The sequence below is a fragment of the Salvelinus fontinalis genome, chromosome 16 (genome assembly GCF_029448725.1).
Source record: "Salvelinus fontinalis isolate EN_2023a chromosome 16, ASM2944872v1, whole genome shotgun sequence".
Taxonomy (NCBI): Eukaryota; Metazoa; Chordata; class Actinopteri; order Salmoniformes; family Salmonidae; genus Salvelinus; species Salvelinus fontinalis.
In genome coordinates this window covers 47263321-47286004 of record NC_074680.1, presented here as the reverse complement: position 1 = coordinate 47286004, position 22684 = coordinate 47263321, and the positions used below count along the sequence as shown (strand labels likewise).

Here is a 22684-nt window from a genome sequence, read left to right as displayed (position 1 = left end):
TTATGAGTAGTGAGTGATCCCAGGGTGCTTTATGAGTAGTGAGTAGTGATCCCAGGGTGCTTTATGAGTAGTGAGTAGTGATCTCAGGGTGCTTTATGAGTAGTGAGTAGTGATCCCAGGGTGCTTTATGAGTAGTGATCCCAGGGTGCTATATGAGTAGTGAGTAGTGATCCCAGGGTGCTATATGAGTAGTGAGTGATCCCAGGGTGCTTTATGAGTAGTACGTAGTGATCCCAGGGTGCTTTATGAGTAGTCAGTAGTGATCCCAGGGTGCTTTATGAGTAGTGATCCCAGGGTGATTTATGAGTAGTGAGTAGTGATCCCAGGGTGCTTTATGAGTAGTGAGTAGTGATCCCAGGGTGCTTTATGAGTAGTGAGTAGTGATCCCAGGGTGCTTTATGAGTAGTGAGTAGTGATCCCAGGGTGCTTTATGAGTAGTGAGTAGTGATCCCAGGGTGCTTTATGAGTAGTGAGTAGTGATCCCAGGGTGCTTTATGAGTAGTGAGTAGTGATCCCAGGGTGCTTTATGAGTAGTGAGTAGTGATCCCAGGGTGCTTTATGAGTCGTGAGTAGTGATCCCAGGGTGCTTTATGAGTAGTGAGGGATCCTAGGGTGCTTTATGAGTAGTGAGTAGTGATCCCAGGGTGCTTTATGAGTAGTGAGTAGTGATCCCAGGGTGCTTTATGAGTAGTGAGTAGTGATCCCAGGGTGCTTTATGAGTAGTGAGTAGTGATCCCAGGGTGCTTTATGAGTAGTGAGTAGTGATCCCAGGGTGCTTTATGAGTAGTGAGTAGTGATCCCAGGGTGCTTTATGAGTCGTGAGTAGTGATCCCAGGGTGCTTTATGAGTCGTGAGTAGTGATCCCAGGGTGCTTTATGAGTAGTGAGGGATCCTAGGGTGCTTTATGAGTAGTGAGTAGTGATCCCAAGGTGCTTTATGAGTAGTGAGTAGTGATCCCAGGGTGCTTTATGAGTAGTGAGTAGTGATCCCAGGGTGCTTTATGAGTAGTGAGTAGTGATCCCAGGGTGCTTTATGAGTAGTGAGTAGTGATCCCAGGGTGCTTTATGAGTAGTGAGTAGTGATCCCAGGGTGCTATATGAGTAGTGAGTAGTGATCCCAGGGTGCTATATGAGTAGTGAGTAGTGATCCCAGGGTGCTATATGAGTAGTGAGTAGTGATCCCAGGGTGCTTTATGAGTAGTGAGTGATCCCAGGGTGCTTTATGAGTAGTGAGTAGTGATCCCAAGGTGCTATATGAGTAGTGAGTGATCCCAGGGTGCTTTATGAGTAGTAGTGATCCCAGGATGCTTTATGAGTAGTGAGTGATCCCAGGGTGCTTTATGAGTAGTGAGTGATCCCAGGATGCTTTATGAGTAGTGAGTGATCCCAGGGTGCTTTATGCGTAGTGAGTAGTGATCCCAGGGTGCTTTATGAGTAGTGAGTAGTGATCCCAGGGTGCTTTATGAGTAGTGAGTAGTGATCCCAGGGTGCTATATGAGTAGTGAGTAGTGATCCCAGGGTGCTTTATGAGCAGTGAGTAGTGATCCCAGGGTGCTTTATGAGTAGTGATCCCAGGGTGATTTATGAGTAGTGAGTAGTGATCCCAGGGTGATTTATGAGTACTGAGTAGTGATCCCAGGGTGCTTTATGAGTAGTGAGTAGTGATCCCAGGGTGCTTTATGAGTAGTGAGTGATCCCAGGGTGCTTTATGAGTAGTGAGTGATCCCAGGGTGCTTTATGAGTAGTGAGAGATCCCAGGGTGCTGTATGAGTAGTGAGTAGTGATCCCAGGATGCTTTATGAGTAGTGAGTAGTGATCCCAGGGTGCTTTATGAGTAGTGAGTGATCCCAGGGTGCTTTATGAGTAGTGAGTAGTTATCCCAGGGTGCTTTATGAGTAGTGAGTAGTGAACCCAGGGTGCTTTATGAGTAGTGAGTAGTGATCCCATGGTGCTTTATGGGTAGTGAGTAGTGATCCCAGGGTGCTTTATGAGTAGTGAGTGATCCTAGGGTGCTTTATGAGTAGTGAGTAGTGATCCCAGGGTGCTTTATGAGTAGTGAGTTATCCCAGGGTGCTATATGAGTAGTGAGTAGTGATCCCAGGGTGCTTAATGAGTAGTGAGTAGTGATCCCAGGGTGCTTTATGAGTAGTGAGTAGTGATCCCAGGGTGCTTTATGAGTAGTGAGTGATCCCAGGGTGCTTTATGAGTAGTGAGGGATCCTAGGGTGCTTTATGAGTAGTGAGTAGTGATCCCAGGGTGCTTTATGAGTAGTGAGTAGTGATCCCAGGGTGCTTTATGAGTAGTGAGTAGTGATCCCAGGGTGCTTTATGAGTAGTGAGTAGTGATCCCAGGGTGCTTTATGAGTAGTGAGTAGTGATCCCAGGGTGCTTTATGAGTAGTGAGTAGTGATCCCAGGGTGCTTTATGAGTAGTGAGTAGTGATCCCAGGGTGCTTTATGAGTCGTGAGTAGTGATCCCAGGGTGCTTTATGAGTAGTGAGGGATCCTAGGGTGCTTTATGAGTAGTGAGTAGTGATCCCAAGGTGCTTTATGAGTAGTGAGTAGTGATCCCAGGGTGCTTTATGAGTAGTGAGTAGTGATCCCAGGGTGCTTTATGAGTAGTGAGTAGTGATCCCAGGGTGCTTTATGAGTAGTGAGTAGTGATCCCAGGGTGCTTTATGAGTAGTGAGTAGTGATCCCAGGGTGCTATATGAGTAGTGAGTAGTGATCCCAGGGTGCTATATGAGTAGTGATCCCAGGGTGCTTTATGAGTAGTGAGTGATCCCAGGGTGCTTTATGAGTAGTGAGTAGTGATCCCAAGGTGCTATATGAGTAGTGAGTGATCCCAGGGTGCTTTATGAGTAGTAGTGATCCCAGGATGCTTTATGAGTAGTGAGTGATCCCAGGGTGCTTTATGAGTAGTGAGTGATCCCAGGATGCTTTATGAGTAGTGAGTGATCCCAGGGTGCTTTATGCGTAGTGAGTAGTGATCCCAGGGTGCTTTATGAGTAGTGAGTAGTGATCCCAGGGTGCTTTATGAGTAGTGAGTAGTGATCCCAGGGTGCTATATGAGTAGTGAGTAGTGATCCCAGGGTGCTTTATGAGCAGTGAGTAGTGATCCCAGGGTGCTTTATGAGTAGTGATCCCAGGGTGATTTATGAGTAGTGAGTAGTGATCCCAGGGTGATTTATGAGTACTGAGTAGTGATCCCAGGGTGCTATATGAGTAGTGAGTAGTGATCCCAGGGTGCTTTATGAGTAGTGAGTGATCCCAGGGTGCTTTATGAGTAGTGAGTGATCCCAGGGTGCTTTATGAGTAGTGAGAGATCCCAGGGTGCTGTATGAGTAGTGAGTAGTGATCCCAGGATGCTTTATGAGTAGTGAGTAGTGATCCCAGGGTGCTTTATGAGTAGTGAGTGATCCCAGGGTGCTTTATGAGTAGTGAGTAGTTATCCCAGGGTGCTTTATGAGTAGTGAGTAGTGAACCCAGGGTGCTTTATGAGTAGTGAGTAGTGATCCCATGGTGCTTTATGGGTAGTGAGTAGTGATCCCAGGGTGCTTTATGAGTAGTGAGTGATCCTAGGGTGCTTTATGAGTAGTGAGTAGTGATCCCAGGGTGCTTTATGAGTAGTGAGTTATCCCAGGGTGCTATATGAGTAGTGAGTAGTGATCCCAGGGTGCTTAATGAGTAGTGAGTAGTGATCCCAGGGTGCTTTATGAGTAGTGAGTAGTGATCCCAGGGTGCTTTATGAGTAGTGAGTGATCCCAGGGTGCTTTATGAGTAGTGAGTGATCCCAGGATGCTTTATGAGTAGTGAGTGATCCTAGGGTGCTTTATGAGTAGTGAGTAGTGATCCCAGGGTGCTTTATGAGTAGTGAGTAGTGATCCCAGGGTGCTTTATGAGTAGTGAGTGATCCCAGGATGCTTTATGAGTAGTGAGTGATCCTAGGGTGCTTTATGAGTAGTGAGTGATCCCAGGGTGCTTTATGAGTAGTGAGTAGTGATCCCAGGGTGCTTTATGAGTAGTGAGTAGTGATCCCAGGGTGCTTTATGAGTAGTGAGTAGTGATCCCAGGGTGCTTTATGAGTAGTGAGTAGTGATCCCAGGGTGCTTTATGAGTAGTGAGTAGTGATCCCAGGGTGCTATATGAGTAGTGAGTAGTGATCCCAGGGTGCTTTATGAGTAGTGAGTAGTGATCCTAGGGTGCTTTATGAGTAGTGAGTAGTGATCCCAGGGTGCTTTATGAGTAGTGAGTAGTGATCCCAGGGTGCTTTATGAGTAGTGAGTAGTGATCCCAGGGTGCTTTATGAGTAGTGAGTAGTGATCCCATGGTGCTTTATGAGTAGTGAGTAGTCATCCCAGGGTGCTTTATGAGTAGTGAGTAGTGATCCCAGGGTGCTTTATGAGTAGTGAGTAGTGATCCCAGGGTGCTTTATGAGTAGTGAGTAGTGATCCTAGAGTGCTTTATGAGTAGTGAGTTGTGATCCCAGGGTGCTTTATGAGTAGTGAGTGATCCCAGGATGCTTTATGAGTAGTGAGTAGTGATCCTAGGGTGCTTTATGAGTAGTGAGTGATCCCAGGGTGCTTTATGAGTAGTGAGTAGTGATCCCAGGGTGCTTTATGAGTAGTGAGTAGTGATCCCAGGGTGCTTTATGAGTAGTGAGTGATCCTATGGTGGCAACACATACAGTTGAAGTAGGAAGCTTACATACACCTTAGCCAAATACATTTAAACTCAGTTTTTCACAATTCCTGACATTTAATCCTAGTAAAAATTCCCTGTCTTAGGTCAGTTAGGATCACCACTTTATTTTAAGAATGTGAAATGTCAGAATAATAGTAGAGAGTGATTTATTTCAGCTTTTATTTCTTTCATCACATTCCCAGTGGGTCAGAAGTTTACATGGAGTCAAATTAGTATTTGGTAGCATTGCCTTTAAATTGTTTAACGTGGGTCAAATGTTTTGTGTATCCTTCCATAAGCTTTCCACAATAAATTGGGGGAATTTTGGCCCATTCCTCCTGACAGAGCTGGTGTAACTGTGTCAGGTTCGTAGGCCTCCTTGCTCGCACACACTTTTTCAGTTCTGCCCACAAATTTTCTATCGAATTGAGGTCAGGGCTTTGTGATGGCCACTCCAATACCTTGACTTTGTTGTCCTGAAGCCATTTGGCCACAACTTTGGAAGTATGCTTGGGGTCATTGTCCATTTGGAAGACCCATTTGCGACCAAGCTTTAACGTCCTGACTGATGTCTTGTGATGTTGCTTCAATATATCCACATAATTTTCCTGCCTCATGATGCCATCTATTTTGTGAAGCGCACCAGTTCCTCCTGCAGCAAAGCACCCCCACAACATGATGCCTCCACCCCGTGCTTCACGGTTGGGAGGGTGTTCTTCAGCTTGCAAGCTCCCCCTTTTTCCTCCAAACATAACGATGGTCATTATGGCCAAACAGTTCTATTTTTGTTTCATCAGACCGGAGGACATTCCTCCAAAAAGTACGATATTTGTCCCCATATGCAGTTGCAAACCGTAGTCTGGCTTTTTTTATGGCGGTTTTGGAGCAGTGGCTTCTTCCTTGCTGAGCAGCCTTGAAATACATCCACAGGTACACCTCCAATTGACTCAAATGATGTCAATTAGCCTATCAGAAGCTTCTAAAGCCATTACATCATTTTCTGGAATTTTCCAAGCTGTTGTAAACTTCTGACCCAGTGGAATTGTGATACAGTGAATTATAAGTGAAATAATCTGTGAACAATTGTTGGAAAAATTACTTGTGTCATGCACGAAGTAGATGTCCTAACCGACTTGCCAAAACTATAGTTTGTTAACAAGAAATTTGTGGAGTGGTTGAAAAATTAGTTTTAATGACTCCAACCTAAGTGTATGTAAACTTCCGACTTCAACTGTACATTCTAAGTACAACTGTACATTCTATGATTTCAATGAGTCTTTCTCCATTCTGATTGTTTTATACTGTTCAATTCAACTTCAACCAAAACAAATTTCAGCACTTTTATCATTTCTGCATTTTCTGCAGTCAATTGCAGTGGTGGAAAGTAAAAGTAAAGATAAGTTAATAGAAAATTACTCAAGTAAAAGTGAAAGTCACCCAGTAAAATACTACTTGAGTAAAAGTCTAAAATTATTTGGTTTTAAATATACTTAAGTATCAAAAGTAAAAGTATAAATAATTTCAAATTCCTTATATGAAGCAAACCAGACGGCACCATTTTCTTGTTTTTTTTAATTTACGGTTAGCCAGGGGCACGCCCCAACACTCAGACATAATTTACAAACAAAGCACTTGTGTTCAGTGAGTCTTCCAGATCTGAGGCAGTAGGACCAGGGATGTTCTCTTGATAAAAGTGTGAATTGGACCATTTTCCGGTCCTGCTCAGCAGTCAAAATGTTACGAGTACTTTTAGGTGTCAGGGAAGATGTATGGAGTGAAAAGTACAGTATTTTCTTTAGGAATGTAGTGAAGTAAAAGTAAAAGTTGTCAAATTTTTTTTAAAGTTGGAGTCATTAAAACTCATTTTTCAACCACTCCACAAATTTCTTGTTAACAAACTATAGCTTTGGCAAGTCGGTTAGGACATCTAATTAGGGCAACTTGCTAAGAAAAGACAAACTAGCTGTTTGCTGATGTAAGAAACACAAGCTAATAGTGTAATTATAGAACGCTAGTGGATTTATATTGAGAAGCAAAGTGAGAACAGCATTGTTGTCATCAACAGTGTTGTATGTGATGCTTTGACCAGGCAGACCGAACACAAGTGTCTCGTGGGCGAGAAACATCAAACACGCTCCTTGAGTGACAGGGGGGCGGGACTAGGTCTGTGTGGAAAGTGGCACTGAGAGAAAGAGCGGAGAGACATGATTCAAGTAACAAAGTACTTGGTCTTGAGAGTCTTTTAGGTGCCTTTTGGCAAACTCCAAGCCGGGCTGTCATGTGCCCTTTACTGAAGAGTGGCTTACGTCTGGCCACTCTACCATAAAGGCCTGATTGGTGGAGTGCTGCAGAGATGGTTATCCTTCTGGAAGGTTCTCCCATCTCCAGAGAGGAACTCTGGAGCTCTGTCAGAGTGACCATCGGGTCTTGGTCACCTCCATGACTCATTTTTACACGCTTTGGTGGGACTTGGTCGGGGATGCAAACCCCAAAAAGTTCCAATCTCAGGCCGGATACTCAAAACCACAAGGCCACTGAGTTGGAATGGACTTTCTAGTCATTCTAATATCTATACTCACAGTGGTCTTGGAAGGGGGGATGAGCTCCATCCAGTGCTGTGTCTCCTCAGGGCCCAGCTGTCTGAGGGAGAGGAAACACTCTGCCACCGTCCTCTTCCTGGGGTGATGGGTCTGCAGACGGAATACCAGAGCACAGCAACGCAGCTGCTGCAGTCGCAACGTAAACACAAAGGTCTCCATGAAGACTGTGTCCTAGGAGGAGGGAGGGAGGGAGGGAGGGAGGGAGGGAGGGAGGGAGGGAGGGAGCAGAGATAGAAGATTAGAATGGTACTCCACTCTGACTAGTACCTGGTAGATTAGGATGGTACTCCACTCTGACTAGTACCTGGTAGATTAGGATGGTACTCCACTCTGACTAGTACTTGGTAGATTAGAATGGTACTCCACTCTGACTAGTACCTGGTAGATTAGGATGGTACTCCACTCTGACTAGTATCTGGTAGATTAGGACAGTACTCCACTCTGACTAGTACCTGGTAGATTAGGACAGTACTCCACTCTGACTAGTACCTGGTAGATTAGGATGGTACTCCACTCTGACTAGTACCTGGTAGATTAGGATGGTACTCCACTCTGACTAGTATCTGGTAGATTAGGACAGTACTCCACTCTGACTAGTACCTGGTAGATTAGGACAGTACTCCACTCTGACTAGTACCTGGTAGATTAGGATGGTACTCCACTCTGACTAGTATCTGGTAGATTAGGATGGTACTCCACTCTGACTAGTACCTGGTAGATTAGGATGGTACTCCACTCTGACTAGTATCTGGTAGATTAGGACGGTACTCCACTCTGACTAGTACCTGGTAGATTAGGACAGTACTCCACTCTGACTAGTATCATTAGGATGGTACTCCACTCTGACTAGTACCTGGTAGATTAGGATGGTACTCCACTCTGACTAGTATCTGGTAGATTAGGATGGTACTCCACTCTGACTAGTATCTGGTAGATTAGGATGGTACTCCACTGACTAGTACCTGGTAGATTAGGATGGTACTCCACTCTGACTAGTACCTGGTAGATTAGGATGGTACTCCACTCTGACTAGTATCTGGTAGATTAGGACAGTACTCCACTCTGACTAGTACTTGGTAGATTAGGATGGTACTCCACTCTGACTAGTACCTGGTAGATTAGGATGGTACTCCACTCTGACTAGTATCATTAGGATGGTACTCCACTCTGACTAGTACCTGGTAGATTAGGATGGTACTCCACTCTGACTAGTATCTGGTAGATTAGGACAGTACTCCACTCTGACTAGTACCTGGTAGATTAGGATGGTACTCCACTCTGACTAGTATCTGGTAGATTAGGATGGTACTCCACTCTGACTAGTACCTGGTAGATTAGGATGGTACTCCACTCTGACTAGTACCTGGTAGATTAGGATGGTACTCCACTCTGACTAGTATCTGGTAGATTAGGACAGTACTCCACTCTGACTAGTACCTGGTAGATTAGGATGGTACTCCACTCTGACTAGTATCTGGTAGATTAGGATGGTACTCCACTCTGACTAGTACCTGGTAGATTAGGATGGTACTCCACTCTGACTAGTACCTGGTAGATTAGGATGGTACTCCACTGACTAGTACCTAGTAGATTAGAATGGTACTCCACTCTGACTAGTATCTGGTAGATTAGGATGGTACTCCACTCTGACTAGTACCTGGTAGATTAGGATGGTACTCCACTGACTAGTACCTGGTAGATTAGGATGGTACTCCACTCTGACTAGTACCTGGTAGATTAGGATGGTACTCCACTCTGACTAGTATCTGGTAGATTAGGATGGTACTCCACTCTGACTAGTACCTGGTAGATTAGGACAGTACTCCACTCTGACTAGTACCTGGTAGATTAGGATGGTACTCCACTCTGACTAGTACCTGGTAGATTAGGACAGTACTCCACTCTGACTAGTACCTGGTAGATTAGGATGGTACTCCACTGACTAGTACCTGGTAGATTAGGATGGTACTCCACTCTGACTAGTACCTGGTAGATTAGGACAGTACTCCACTCTGACTAGTACCTGGTAGATTAGGATGGTACTCCACTGACTAGTACCTGGTAGATTAGGATGGTACTCCACTCTGACTAGTACCTGGTAGATTAGGACAGTACTCCACTCTGACTAGTACCTGGTAGATTAGGATGGTACTCCACTCTGACTAGTATCATTAGGATGGTACTCCACTCTGACTAGTATCTGGTAGATTAGGATGGTACTCCACTCTGACTAGTACCTGGTAGATTAGGACAGTACTCCACTCTGACTAGTACCTGGTAGATTAGGATGGTACTCCACTCTGACTAGTACCTGGTAGATTAGGATGGTACTCCACTGACTAGTATCTGGTAGATTAGGATGGTACTCCACTCTGACTAGTACCTGGTAGATTAGGATGGTACTCCACTCTGACTAGTATCATTAGGATGGTACTCCACTCTGACTAGTACCTGGTAGATTAGGATGGTACTCCACTCTGACTAGTACCTGGTAGATTAGGATGGTACTCCACTCTGACTAGTATCTGGTAGATTAGGATGGTACTCCACTCTGACTAGTACCTGGTAGATTAGGACAGTACTCCACTCTGACTAGTATCTGGTAGATTAGGATGGTACTCCACTCTGACTAGTATCTGGTAGATTAGGACAGTACTCCACTCTGACTAGTATCTGGTAGATTAGGATGGTACTCCACTCTGACTAGTACCTGGTAGATTAGGATGGTACTCCACTCTGACTAGTACCTGGTAGATTAGGATGGTACTCCACTGACTAGTATCTGGTAGATTAGGATGGTACTCCACTCTGACTAGTACCTGGTAGATTAGGATGGTACTCCACTCTGACTAGTACCTGGTAGATTAGGATGGTACTCCACTCTGACTAGTATCTGGTAGATTAGGATGGTACTCCACTCTGACTAGTATCTGGTAGATTAGGATGGTACTCCACTCTGACTAGTATCTGGTAGATTAGGACAGTACTCCACTCTGACTAGTATCTGGTAGATTAGGATGGTACTCCACTCTGACTAGTATCTGGTAGATTAGGACAGTACTCCACTCTGACTAGTATCTGGTAGATTAGGACAGTACTCCACTCTGACTAGTATCTGGTAGATTAGGATGGTACTCCACTCTGACTAGTATCATTAGGATGGTACTCCACTCTGACTAGTACCTGGTAGATTAGGATGGTACTCCACTCTGACTAGTATCATTAGGATGGTACTCCACTCTGACTAGTATCTGGTAGATTAGGACAGTACTCCACTCTGACTAGTACTTGGTAGATTAGGATGGTACTCCACTCTGACTAGTACCTGGTAGATTAGGATGGTACTCCACTCTGACTAGTATCTGGTAGATTAGGATGGTACTCCACTCTGACTAGTATCTGGTAGATTAGGATGGTACTCCACTCTGACTAGTACCTGGTAGATTAGGATGGTACTCCACTCTGACTAGTACCTGGTAGATTAGGATGGTACTCCACTCTGACTAGTACTTGGTAGATTAGGATGGTACTCCACTCTGACTAGTACCTGGTAGATTAGGATGGTACTCCACTCTGACTAGTATCTGGTAGATTAGGACGGTACTCCACTCTGACTAGTATCATTAGGATGGTACTCCACTCTGACTAGTACCTGGTAGATTAGAATGGTACTCCACTCTGACTAGTATCTGGTAGATTAGGATGGTACTCCACTCTGACTAGTACCTGGTAGATTAGGATGGTACTCCACTCTGACTAGTATCTGGTAGATTAGGATGGTACTCCACTGACTAGTATCTGGTAGATTAGGATGGTACTCCACTCTGACTAGTACCTGGTAGATTAGGATGGTACTCCACTCTGACTAGTACCTGGTAGATTAGGATGGTACTCCACTCTGACTAGTACCTGGTAGATTAGGATGGTACTCCACTCTGACTAGTATCTGGTAGATTAGGATGGTACTCCACTCTGACTAGTACCTGGTAGATTAGGATGGTACTCCACTCTGACTAGTACCTGGTAGATTAGGATGGTACTCCACTCTGACTAGTATCATTAGGATGGTACTCCACTCTGACTAGTACCTGGTAGATTAGGACAGTACTCCACTCTGACTAGTATCTAGTAGATTAGGACAGTACTCCACTCTGACTAGTATCTGGTAGATTAGGATGGTACTCCACTCTGACTAGTACCTGGTAGATTAGGATGGTACTCCACTCTGACTAGTATCATTAGGATGGTACTCCACTCTGACTAGTACCTGGTAGATTAGGACGGTACTTCACTCTGACTAGTATCATTAGGATGGTACTCCACTGACTAGTACCTGGTAGATTAGGATGGTACTCCACTCTGATTAGTACCTGGTAGATTAGGATGGTACTCCACTCTGACTAGTATCTGGTAGATTAGGATGGTACTCCACTCTGACTAGTATCATTAGGATGGTACTCCACTCTGACTAGTATCTGGTAGATTAGGACGGTACTTCACTCTGACTAGTATCATTAGGATGGTACTCCACTGACTAGTACCTGGTAGATTAGGATGGTACTCCACTCTGATTAGTACCTGGTAGATTAGGATGGTACTCCACTCTGACTAGTATCTGGTAGATTAGGATGGTACTCCACTCTGACTAGTATCTGGTAGATTAGGATGGTACTCCACTCTGACTAGTATCATTAGGATGGTACTCCACTCTGACTAGTACCTGGTAGATTAGGATGGTACTCCACTCTGACTAGTACCTGGTAGATTAGAATGGTACTCCACTCTGACTAGTATCATTAGGATGGTACTCCACTCTGACTAGTACCTGGTAGATTAGGATGGTACTCCACTCTGACTAGTATCATTAGGATGGTACTCCACTCTGACTAGTACCTGGTAGATTAGGATGGTACTCCACTCTGACTAGTACCTGGTAGATTAGGATGGTACTCCACTCTGACTAGTACCTGGTAGATTAGGATGGTACTCCACTCTGACTAGTATCTGGTAGATTAGGATGGTACTCCACTCTGACTAGTATCTGGTAGATTAGGATGGTACTCCACTCTGACTAGTATCTGGTAGATTAGGATGGTACTCCACTCTGACTAGTACCTGGTAGATTAGGATGGTACTCCACTCTGACTAGTATCTGGTAGATTAGGACGGTACTCCACTCTGACTAGTATCATTAGGATGGTACTCCACTCTGACTAGTACCTGGTAGATTAGAATGGTACTCCACTCTGACTAGTACCTGGTAGATTAGGATGGTACTCCACTCTGACTAGTACCTGGTAGATTAGGATGGTACTCCACTCTGACTAGTATCTGGTAGATTAGGATGGTACTCCACTCTGACTAGTACCTGGTAGATTAGGATGGTACTCCACTCTGACTAGTACCTGGTAGATTAGGATGGTACTCCACTCTGACTAGTACCTGGTAGATTAGGATGGTACTCCACTGACTAGTACCTGGTAGATTAGGATGGTACTCCACTCTGACTAGTACCTGGTAGATTAGGATGGTACTCCACTGACTAGTATCTGGTAGATTAGGATGGTACTCCACTCTGACTAGTACCTGGTAGATTAGGATGGTACTCCACTCTGACTAGTATCTGGTAGATTAGGATGGTACTCCACTGACTAGTACCTAGTAGATTAGAATGGTACTCCACTCTGACTAGTATCTGGTAGATTAGGATGGTACTCCACTCTGACTAGTACCTGGTAGATTAGAATGGTACTCCACTCTGACTAGTACCTGGTAGATTAGGATGGTACTCCACTCTGACTAGTACCTGGTAGATTAGGATGGTACTCCACTCTGACTAGTACCTGGTAGATTAGAATGGTACTCCACTCTGACTAGTACCTGGTAGATTAGGATGGTACTCCACTCTGACTAGTACCTGGTAGATTAGGATGGTACTCCACTGACTAGTACCTGGTAGATTAGGATGGTACTCCACTCTGACTAGTACCTGGTAGATTAGGATGGTACTCCACTCTGACTAGTACCTGGTAGATTAGGATGGTACTCCACTCTGACTAGTATCTGGTAGATTAGGACAGTACTCCACTCTGACTAGTATCTGGTAGATTAGGATGGTACTCCACTGACTAGTACCTGGTAGATTAGGATGGTACTCCACTCTGACTAGTACCTGGTAGATTAGGATGGTACTCCACTCTGACTAGTACCTGGTAGATTAGGATGGTACTCCACTCTGACTAGTATCTGGTAGATTAGGACAGTACTCCACTCTGACTAGTATCTGGTAGATTAGGATGGTACTCCACTCTGACTAGTACCTGGTAGATTAGGATGGTACTCCACTCTGACTAGTATCATTAGGATGGTACTCCACTCTGACTAGTACCTGGTAGATTAGGATGGTACTCCACTCTGACTAGTATCTGGTAGATTAGGACAGTACTCCACTCTGACTAGTATCTGGTAGATTAGGATGGTACTCCACTCTGACTAGTACCTGGTAGATTAGGATGGTACTCCACTCTGACTAGTATCTGGTAGATTAGGATGGTACTCCACTCTGACTAGTACCTGGTAGATTAGGATGGTACTCCACTCTGACTAGTATCTGGTAGATTAGGATGGTACTCCACTCTGACTAGTATCTGGTAGATTAGGATGGTACTCCACTCTGACTAGTATCTGGTAGATTAGGACAGTACTCCACTCTGACTAGTATCTGGTAGTATGTTATCAGAGAGGATCACATTGTTTCTTCACTTACTTACTCGTAGATCCTAGTGGAGCAAAAAACATCAACAGTATAAATGGGAGGAATCCTGTTCTCATGTTATTTACTGACACTGAGTGTTCAGGCCTGCAACAGCTCAACAACAGAAACACTGCGCTCGAACAAGAGGCTAAACTATCAGTGAGACCTAAACGCCAGTGACGCGGTCAAGGAATGTAAGAGCTCAGAGGAGATCTCTCTCTCTCTCTCTCTCTATTTTCCTTGGTCACATCTGGGCCCGTGTCCACAAAGCATCTTAGAGAATGAGTACTGATCTAGGATCTGTCCATATAGTCTGATTCATTCTGATCTAGGATCTGTACATATAGTCTGATTCAATATGATCTAGGATCTGTCCATATAGCCTTATTCAATATGATCTAGGATCTGTCCATATACCCTCATTCATTCTGATCTAGGATCTGTCCATATACCCTCATTCATTCTGATCTAGGATCTGTCCATATACCCTCATTCATTATGATCTAGGATCTGTCCATATCTTCTCATTCTGATCTAGGATCTGTCCATATACCCTCATTCATTCTGATCTAGGATCTGTCCATATAGTCTGATTCAATATGATCTAAAAAGGCAAAACTGATTCTAGATCAGTACTCCTACTCAGAGACGCTTTGTGGATACAGGACCAGGTTAGCCAATGTAATGCCCAGGGGAGAGGAGAGAGATATATATCCCAGAGAGAATAACTTTTACTTTCTCCCAGACAGACATTTCCTCTCTCTATTAAACATGAACACATTCATTGGGAACTACCAGAGCCATTGCAGATCCTAGAGGATTGAACCAGTTGACCAGCGAGACAGTAAATCAGTTATATCACGTGAATGGTTAGTAGTTCGCTGGAAATCACTACGATTACGTTTATTTTCCACTTGGATGACACATTTTCTGTACTGCTAACATTTACTTCCAGTCATTTTTTGCTCAGGAGCTGTTCCAATTAATCTGTTTATATTCGAACGATCCGCATGGAATTATTAGGTTGTCTTAAGCTGTTTTGTTTCGACCTAGAGATAGGTGATGAAATGCCCGACAATCCTAATCCCAGATCTGTTTGTCCACGACAACCACCTATAGGAGTTGACTATAGGCCTTACAACTCAAACAGGTATGGGACCAGGCTAACGCTAGTCTATCTTAGATGTGATTGGATTGGAGACCTAGCATTGTACAGTAAATGGGTTTAGACTGGTGCCAGAACCGTTTGTGTTGTCTTTCCTACATCACTGACCATATGAGTTAGCAAGACAACACAAACAGATCTGCTACCAGGCTAACATGTTTTTTTTTTTTTGGGGATGCGTTAAATAACTTACCGGAGAACCTTCCTTGACGGAGCTCTTGAACTGTACCGGTTTGCTCATAGTGATGATGCCTTTAAAGCTAATCTTCTGCTGCTCACTGCTGTTCTGGGCGGGGGACACATCCTTACACTGAGAGAAGAAGAGAAAGAAGAATTAGAGGTCCGGCTACAGAGTTAGAGGTCCGGCAACAGGGTTAGAGGTCCGGCTACAGGGTTAGAGGTCCGGCTACAGGGTTAGAGGTCCGGCTACAGGGTTAGAGGTCCGGCTACAGGGTTAGAGGTCCGGCTACAGGGTTAGAGGTCCGGCTACAGGGTTAGAGGTCCGGCTACAGGGTTAGAGGTCCGACTACAGAGTTAGAGGTCCGGCTACAGAGTAAGAGGTCCGGCTACAGAGTTAGAGGTCCGGCTACAGAGTTAGAGGTCCGGCTACAGAGTTAGAGGTCCGGCTACAGAGTTAGAGGTCCGGCTACAGTGTTTGAGGTCCGGCTACAGTGTTTGAGGTCCGGCTACAGAATTAGAGGTCCGGCTACAGTGTTTGAGGTCCGGCTACAGAGTTAGAGGTCCGGCTACAGAGTTAGAGGTCCGGCTACAGAGTTAGAGGTCCGGCTACAGTGTTTGAGGTCCGGCTACAGAGTTAGAGGTCCGGCTACAGAGTTAGCGGTCCGGCTACAGAGTTAGAGGTCCGGCTACAGAGTTAGCGGTCCGGTTACAGAGTTAGCGGTCCGGCTACAGAGTTAGGGGTCCGGCTACAGAGTTAGCGGCCCGGCTACAGAGTTAGAGGTCTGGCTTACAGTAGGTATCATAGTGCATTTATTATACAGAGACTTCTAACCAAGTGTCTCAGGACTTCTCTTGTTTTTGGTTGAAAGTAATTTACTTGTTAGTGTATCTACGTTGTGATTTTATGTTGTGATATGATCAGAAGAGTATGACCTTTTAATTTTTGATTGGAAAGGAAGTGGTTGTTAATCTACTTTACAGTTGAAAAATAAACTCAAAGCAGTGATTATTTCTCCTCGGTAAAAAACTTCTCAGAAGTTAACAGAGCAGTGACTCGCGAGAGAGAGGAGAAATTGAGATGGAGTTTCTGGGTCCTGGTTTCTGGTCCGACAGTCTGAGACAGAGGCTCCTTTCAGTCACCTAGCAGGCAGGTACAATAAGGCCCTTCAGTCCCCTGGGTAGCCCCCTTCCTCCCGCGGCCTATAACCGTACCTGTACCAACGTGATCCACACCTGCTCCAGGGCCTCCTGGTAACTCAGCCGAACACACACCTTCCCCAAGTCTCTCTCGTCTCCAGACAATGTGATGGACTCTACAAAGACAGACACAACAGAGACATGTCGGATCAATGGAAAACACCAACAGAGACGTGTCGGATCATTGGAAAACACCAACAGAGACGTGTCGGATCAATGGAAAACACCAACAGAGACATGTCGGATCAATGGAAAACACCAACAGAGACATGTCGGATCAATGGAAAACACCAACAGAGACATGTCGGATCAATGGAAAACACCAACAGAGACATGTCGGATCAATGGAAAACACCAACAGAGACATGTCAGATCAATGGAAAACACCAACAGAGACATGTCGGATCAATGGAAAACACCAACAGAGACATGTCGGATCAATGGAAAACACCAACAGAGAGACATGTCGGATCAATGGAAAACACCAACAGAGACATGTCGGATCAATGGAAAACATCAACAGAGACATGTCGGATCAATGGAAAACACCAACAGGGACATGTCGGATCAATGGAAAACACCAACAGGGACATGTCGGATCAATGGAAAACACCAACAGAGACATGTCGGATCATTGGAAAACACCAACAGAGACATGTCGGATCAATGGAAAACACCAACAGAGACATGTCGGATCAATGGAAAACACCAACAGAGACATGTCGGATCAATGGAAAACACCAACAGAGACATGTCGGATCAATGGAAAACACCAACAGAGACATGTCGGATCAATGGAAAACACCAACAGAGACATGTCGGATCAATGGAAAACACCAACAGAGACATGTCGGATCAATGGAAAACACCAACAGAGACATGTCGGATCAATGGAAAACACCAACAGAGACATGTCGGATCAATGGAAAACACCAACAGAGACATGTCGGATCAATGGAAAATACCAACAGAGACGTGTCGGATCAATGGAAAACACCAACAGAGACGTGTCGGATCAATGGAAAACACCAACAGAGACGTGTTGGATCAATGGAAAACACCAACAGAGACATGTCGGATCAATGGAAAACACCAACAGAGACATGTCAGATCAATGGAAAACACCAACAGAGACATGTCGGATCAATGGAAAACACCAACAGAGACGTGTCGGATCAATGGAAAACACCAACAGAGACATGTCGGATCAATGGAAAACACCAACAGAGACATGTCAGATCATTGGAAAACACCAACAGGGACATGTCGGATCAATGGAAAACACCAACAGAGACATGTCAGATCAATGGAAAACACCAACAGAGACATGTCGGATCAATGGAAAACACCAACAGAGACATGTCGGATCAATGGAAAACACCAAGAGAGACATGTCAGAACAATGGAAAACACCAACAGAGACATGTCGGATCAATGGAAAACACCAACAGAGACATGTCGGATCAATGAAAAACACCAACAGAGACATGTCGGATCAATGGAAAACACCAACAGAGACATGTCGGATCAATGGAAAACACCAACAGAGACATGTCGGATCAATGGAAAACACCAACAGAGACATGTCGGATCAATGGAAAACACCAACAGAGACATGTCAGATCAATGGAAAACACCAACAGAGACATGTCAGATCAATGGAAAACACCAACAGAGACATGTCAGATCAATGGAAAACACCAAGAGAGACATGTCGGATCAATGGAAAACACCAACAGAGACATGTCGGATCAATGGAAAACACCAACAGAGACATGTCGGATCAATGGAAAACACCAACAGAGACATGTCGGATCAATGGAAAACACCAACAGAGACATGTCAGATCAATGGAAAACACCAACAGAGACATGTCAGATCAATGGAAAACACCAACAGAGACATGTCGGATCAATGGAAAACATCAACAGAGACATGTCAGATCAATGGAAAACAAGCTATTGAACATTACTGTTCATTTGGATATCTATCTGCATTTGTGCATTGTGAAATTCTTGATGTACATTGTGTGTGTGTGTGTCTGTTAGGAAGTGAATTGTTGTCTTTGTTCTGTAGTCAGGGTTTAGTGTTTCCTTTATATTGGTTACCAAGGCTACGACAGGGGTGTGTGTGTGTGTGTAATGGTTACCAAGGCTACGGCTGTTCTCCAGGGAGTCCCTCTGGGAGGACGACGCACTGCTGCTCTGGACACTGGACACACTGTCGTAACGCTACAATGGGACAAACACACACACACACACACACACACACACACACACACACACACACACACACACACACACACACGTTAGGCACTGGACACACTGTCATAATAAACACAGAGACAACCTAGCGTGACATCAAGACATGAAATCAACAGGACATGAACAGGATGCTCAAACAGAGTATTATTATCTCTGCATGAATACACTACACAGCAACAGCTAGACTTCCCTGATATTACACTACACAGCAACAGCTAACAGCTAGACTTCCCTGATATTACACTACACAGCAACAGCTAACAGCTAGACTTCCCTGATATTACACTACACAGCAACAGCTAGACTTCCCTGATATTACACTACACAGCAACAGCTAACAGATAGACTTCCCTGATATTACACTACACAGCAACAGCTAGACTTCCCTGATATTACACTACACAGCAACAGCTAGACTTCCCTGATATTACACTACACAGCAACAGCTAGACTTCCCTGATATTACACTACACAGCAACAGCTAACAGCTAGACTTCCCTGATATTACACTACACAGCAACAGCTAGACTTCCCTGATATTACACTACACAGCAACAGCAACAGCTAGACTTCCCTGATATTACACTACACAGCAACAGCTAACAGCTAGACTTCCCTGATATTACACTACACAGCAACAGCAACAGCTAGACTTCCCTGATATTACACTACACAGCAACAGCTAACAGATAGACTTCCCTGATATTACATTACACAGCAACAGCTAACATATAGACTTCCCCGATTTTACACTACATAACAACAGCTCAGTAGTTGGACTTCCCCGACTAACAATACAGCACATTAAGCATCAAATCACAAAGTTCTGGCCCAGGTCCAACCAGTTACAGGATGTGTTCCAAATGACCCCCTATGTCCTTTATAGTGAACTCCTGTTGACCAGGGCCCACAGGTCACTACGTAGGGAATAGGGAGCAGTTTAGGATGCAAGCCTAATATCAGTACACTGTGAAACACGTACTGAAACTGAAGTTTATCACGTTATTTATCACGAGGTTCTGTACGATAGATTGTAATGTTTATCGTGGTTTAATGGGCGAGACATGAGACCATAACAAATTCACTGTCAATATACACCTGGTAACCAACGGATTGTTGATGACTGGCGGCGATTACGATACAATACAATACCCCTGTATATTACTAATACAGCCAAGAGGACCCCACCCAGACCAGCCCTAACCAAACCCTACATATTATTGTGATTGATTACCACTTCATTCAACACAATCAACAGAGCTTTGCGCCGTCTTTTTTTTTTTAGAGGCTGAGAGGTGAGTGACGGTCGATGAAAACCCTTGAAGGTGGCCCCGGTGACGCACAACGACTTTACAGTGGAGGACAGAAAAAGGGTATGGCAGCTCATTGTTGGATTTTAGGCTTGGCAGCTCATTGGTGGATTTTAGGCTTGGCAGCTCATTGGTGGATTTTAGGCTTGGCTTACGCGTCATACTGAATGTGTCAGAGGTATACAATACAGGTGTTTGGTTATTACATCAACATCCTCACTCACCTGTATGTGGCTGGGAGGGTTGGAGTTGGACAAGTCAAACATGGATTTGCTCAGAGTCCCAGTCTTTATATTACCACCTGAAAGCCAAGCAGACCTTATTAAAGCAAAGATACTTTTATCCCAATGTGAAAGCTAAGCAAACAGTTACTAAGACACAGGAAAATCTCAGTATTTACAATATGAGGATGGGAGTGATAAATGGGAGACTTTTTTTCTTTCTGATTTTACAGTACACACCTGATCCAGAGGACCTGGTCTCTCCTCACATATAAACCAATACGAGGAGAGATTTTTCTTATCCGTGACATTACACTAGGGGTCAGGGGTGACATTACAGTACACTAAGGGTCAGGGGTGATATTACAGTACACTAGGGGTTAGGGGTCAGGGGTGATATTACAGTACACTAGGGGTTAGGGGTCAGGGGTGATATTACAGTACACTAGGGGTCAGGGGTGATATTACAGTACACTAGGGGTCAGGGGTGATATTACAGTACACTAGGGGTCAGGCGTGATATTACAGTACACTAGGGGTCAGGGGTGATATTACAGTACACTAGGGGTTAGGGGTGATATTACAGTACACTAGGGGTCAGGGGTGATATTACAGTACACTAGGGGTCAGGGGTGATATTACAGTACACTAGGGGTCAGGGGTGATATTACAGTACACTAGGGATCAGGGTGATATTACAGGACACTAGGGGTCACGGGTGATATTACAGTACACTAGGGGTTAGGGGTGATATTACAGTACACTAGGGGTTAGGGGTGATATTACAGTACACTAGGGGTTAGGGGTCAGGGGTGATATTACAGTACACTAGGGGTCAGGGGTCAGGGTGATATTACAGTACACTAGGGGTCAGGGGTGATATTACAGTACACTAGGGGTTAGGGGTGATATTACAGTACACTAGGGGTCAGGGTGATATTACAGTACACTAGGGGTCAGGGGTGATATTACAGTACACTAGGGGTTAGGGGTGATATTACAGTACACTAGGGTCAGGGGTCAGGGTGATATTACAGTACACTAGGGGTCAGGGGTCAGGGGTGATATTACAGTACACTAGGGGTCAGGGGTGATATTACAGTACACTAGGGGTCAGGGGTGATATTACAGTACACTAGGGGTCAGGGGTGATATTACAGTACACTAGGGGTCAGGGGTGATATTACAGTACACTAGGGGTCAGGGGTGATATTACAGTACACTAGGGGTTAGGGTGATATTACAGTACACTAGGGGTCAGGGTGATATTACAGTACACTAGGGGTCAGGGGTGATATTACAGTACACTAGGGGTCAGGGGTGATATTACAGTACACTAGGGGTCAGGGGTGATATTACAGTACACTAGGGGTTAGGGGTGATATTACAGTACACTAGGGGTTAGGGGTGATATTACAGTACACTAGGGGTTAGGGGTGATATTACAGTACACTAGGGGTTAGGGGTGATATTACAGTACACTAGGGGTTAGGGGTGATATTACAGTACACTAGGGGTTAGGGGTGATATTACAGTACACTAGGGGTCAGGGGTGATATTACAGTACACTAGGGGTTAGGGGTGATTTTCAGTACACTAGGGGTTAGGGGTGATATTACAGTACACTAGGGGTCAGGGGTGATATTACAGTACACTAGGGGTTAGGGGTGATATTACAGTACACTAGGGGTCAGGGGTGATATTACAGTACACTAGGGGTCAGGGGTGATATTACAGTACACTAGGGGTTAGGGTGATATTACAGTACACTAGGGGTCAGGGTGATATTACAGTACACTAGGGGTCAGGGGTGATATTACAGTACACTAGGGGTCAGGGGTGACATTACAGTACACTAGGGGTTAGGGGTGATATTACAGTACACTAGGGGTTAGGGGTGATATTACAGTACACTAGGGGTTAGGGGTGATATTACAGTACACTAGGGGTTAGGGGTGATATTACAGTACACTAGGGGTTAAGGGTGATATTACAGTACACTAGGGGTTAGGGGTGATATTACAGTACACTAGGGGTTAGGGGTGATATTACAGTACACTAGGGGTCAGGGGTGATATTACAGTACACTAGGGGTCAGGGGTGATATTACAGTACACTAGGGGTTAGGGGTGATATTACAGTACACTAGGGGTTAGGGGTGATATTACAGTACACTAGGGGTTAGGGGTGATATTACAGTACACTAGGGGTTAGGGGTGATATTACAGTACACTAGGGGTTAGGGGTCAGGGGTGATATTACAGTACACTAGGGGTTAGGGGTGATATTACAGTACAATAGGGGTTAGGGGTG

The 22684-nt window shown here is 44.7% G+C and overlaps 1 protein-coding gene across 1 annotated transcript in view; it reads right to left on the bottom strand.

The window, feature by feature from the left end:
• Nucleotides 1-22684, bottom strand: part of LOC129813274 (tandem C2 domains nuclear protein-like) — a 50159-nt gene that overhangs the window by 24143 nt on the left and 3332 nt on the right. Inside the window, exons 4-8 of the mRNA XM_055865590.1 lie at nucleotides 20375-20451; nucleotides 18726-18807; nucleotides 16592-16692; nucleotides 15393-15509; nucleotides 7260-7451 (exon numbers count right to left, since the gene is read on the bottom strand). Of these exons, the coding sequence (XP_055721565.1) occupies nucleotides 7260-7451; nucleotides 15393-15509; nucleotides 16592-16692; nucleotides 18726-18807; nucleotides 20375-20451 (569 nt within the window). The remainder of the gene's footprint in view (nucleotides 1-7259; nucleotides 7452-15392; nucleotides 15510-16591; nucleotides 16693-18725; nucleotides 18808-20374; nucleotides 20452-22684) is intronic.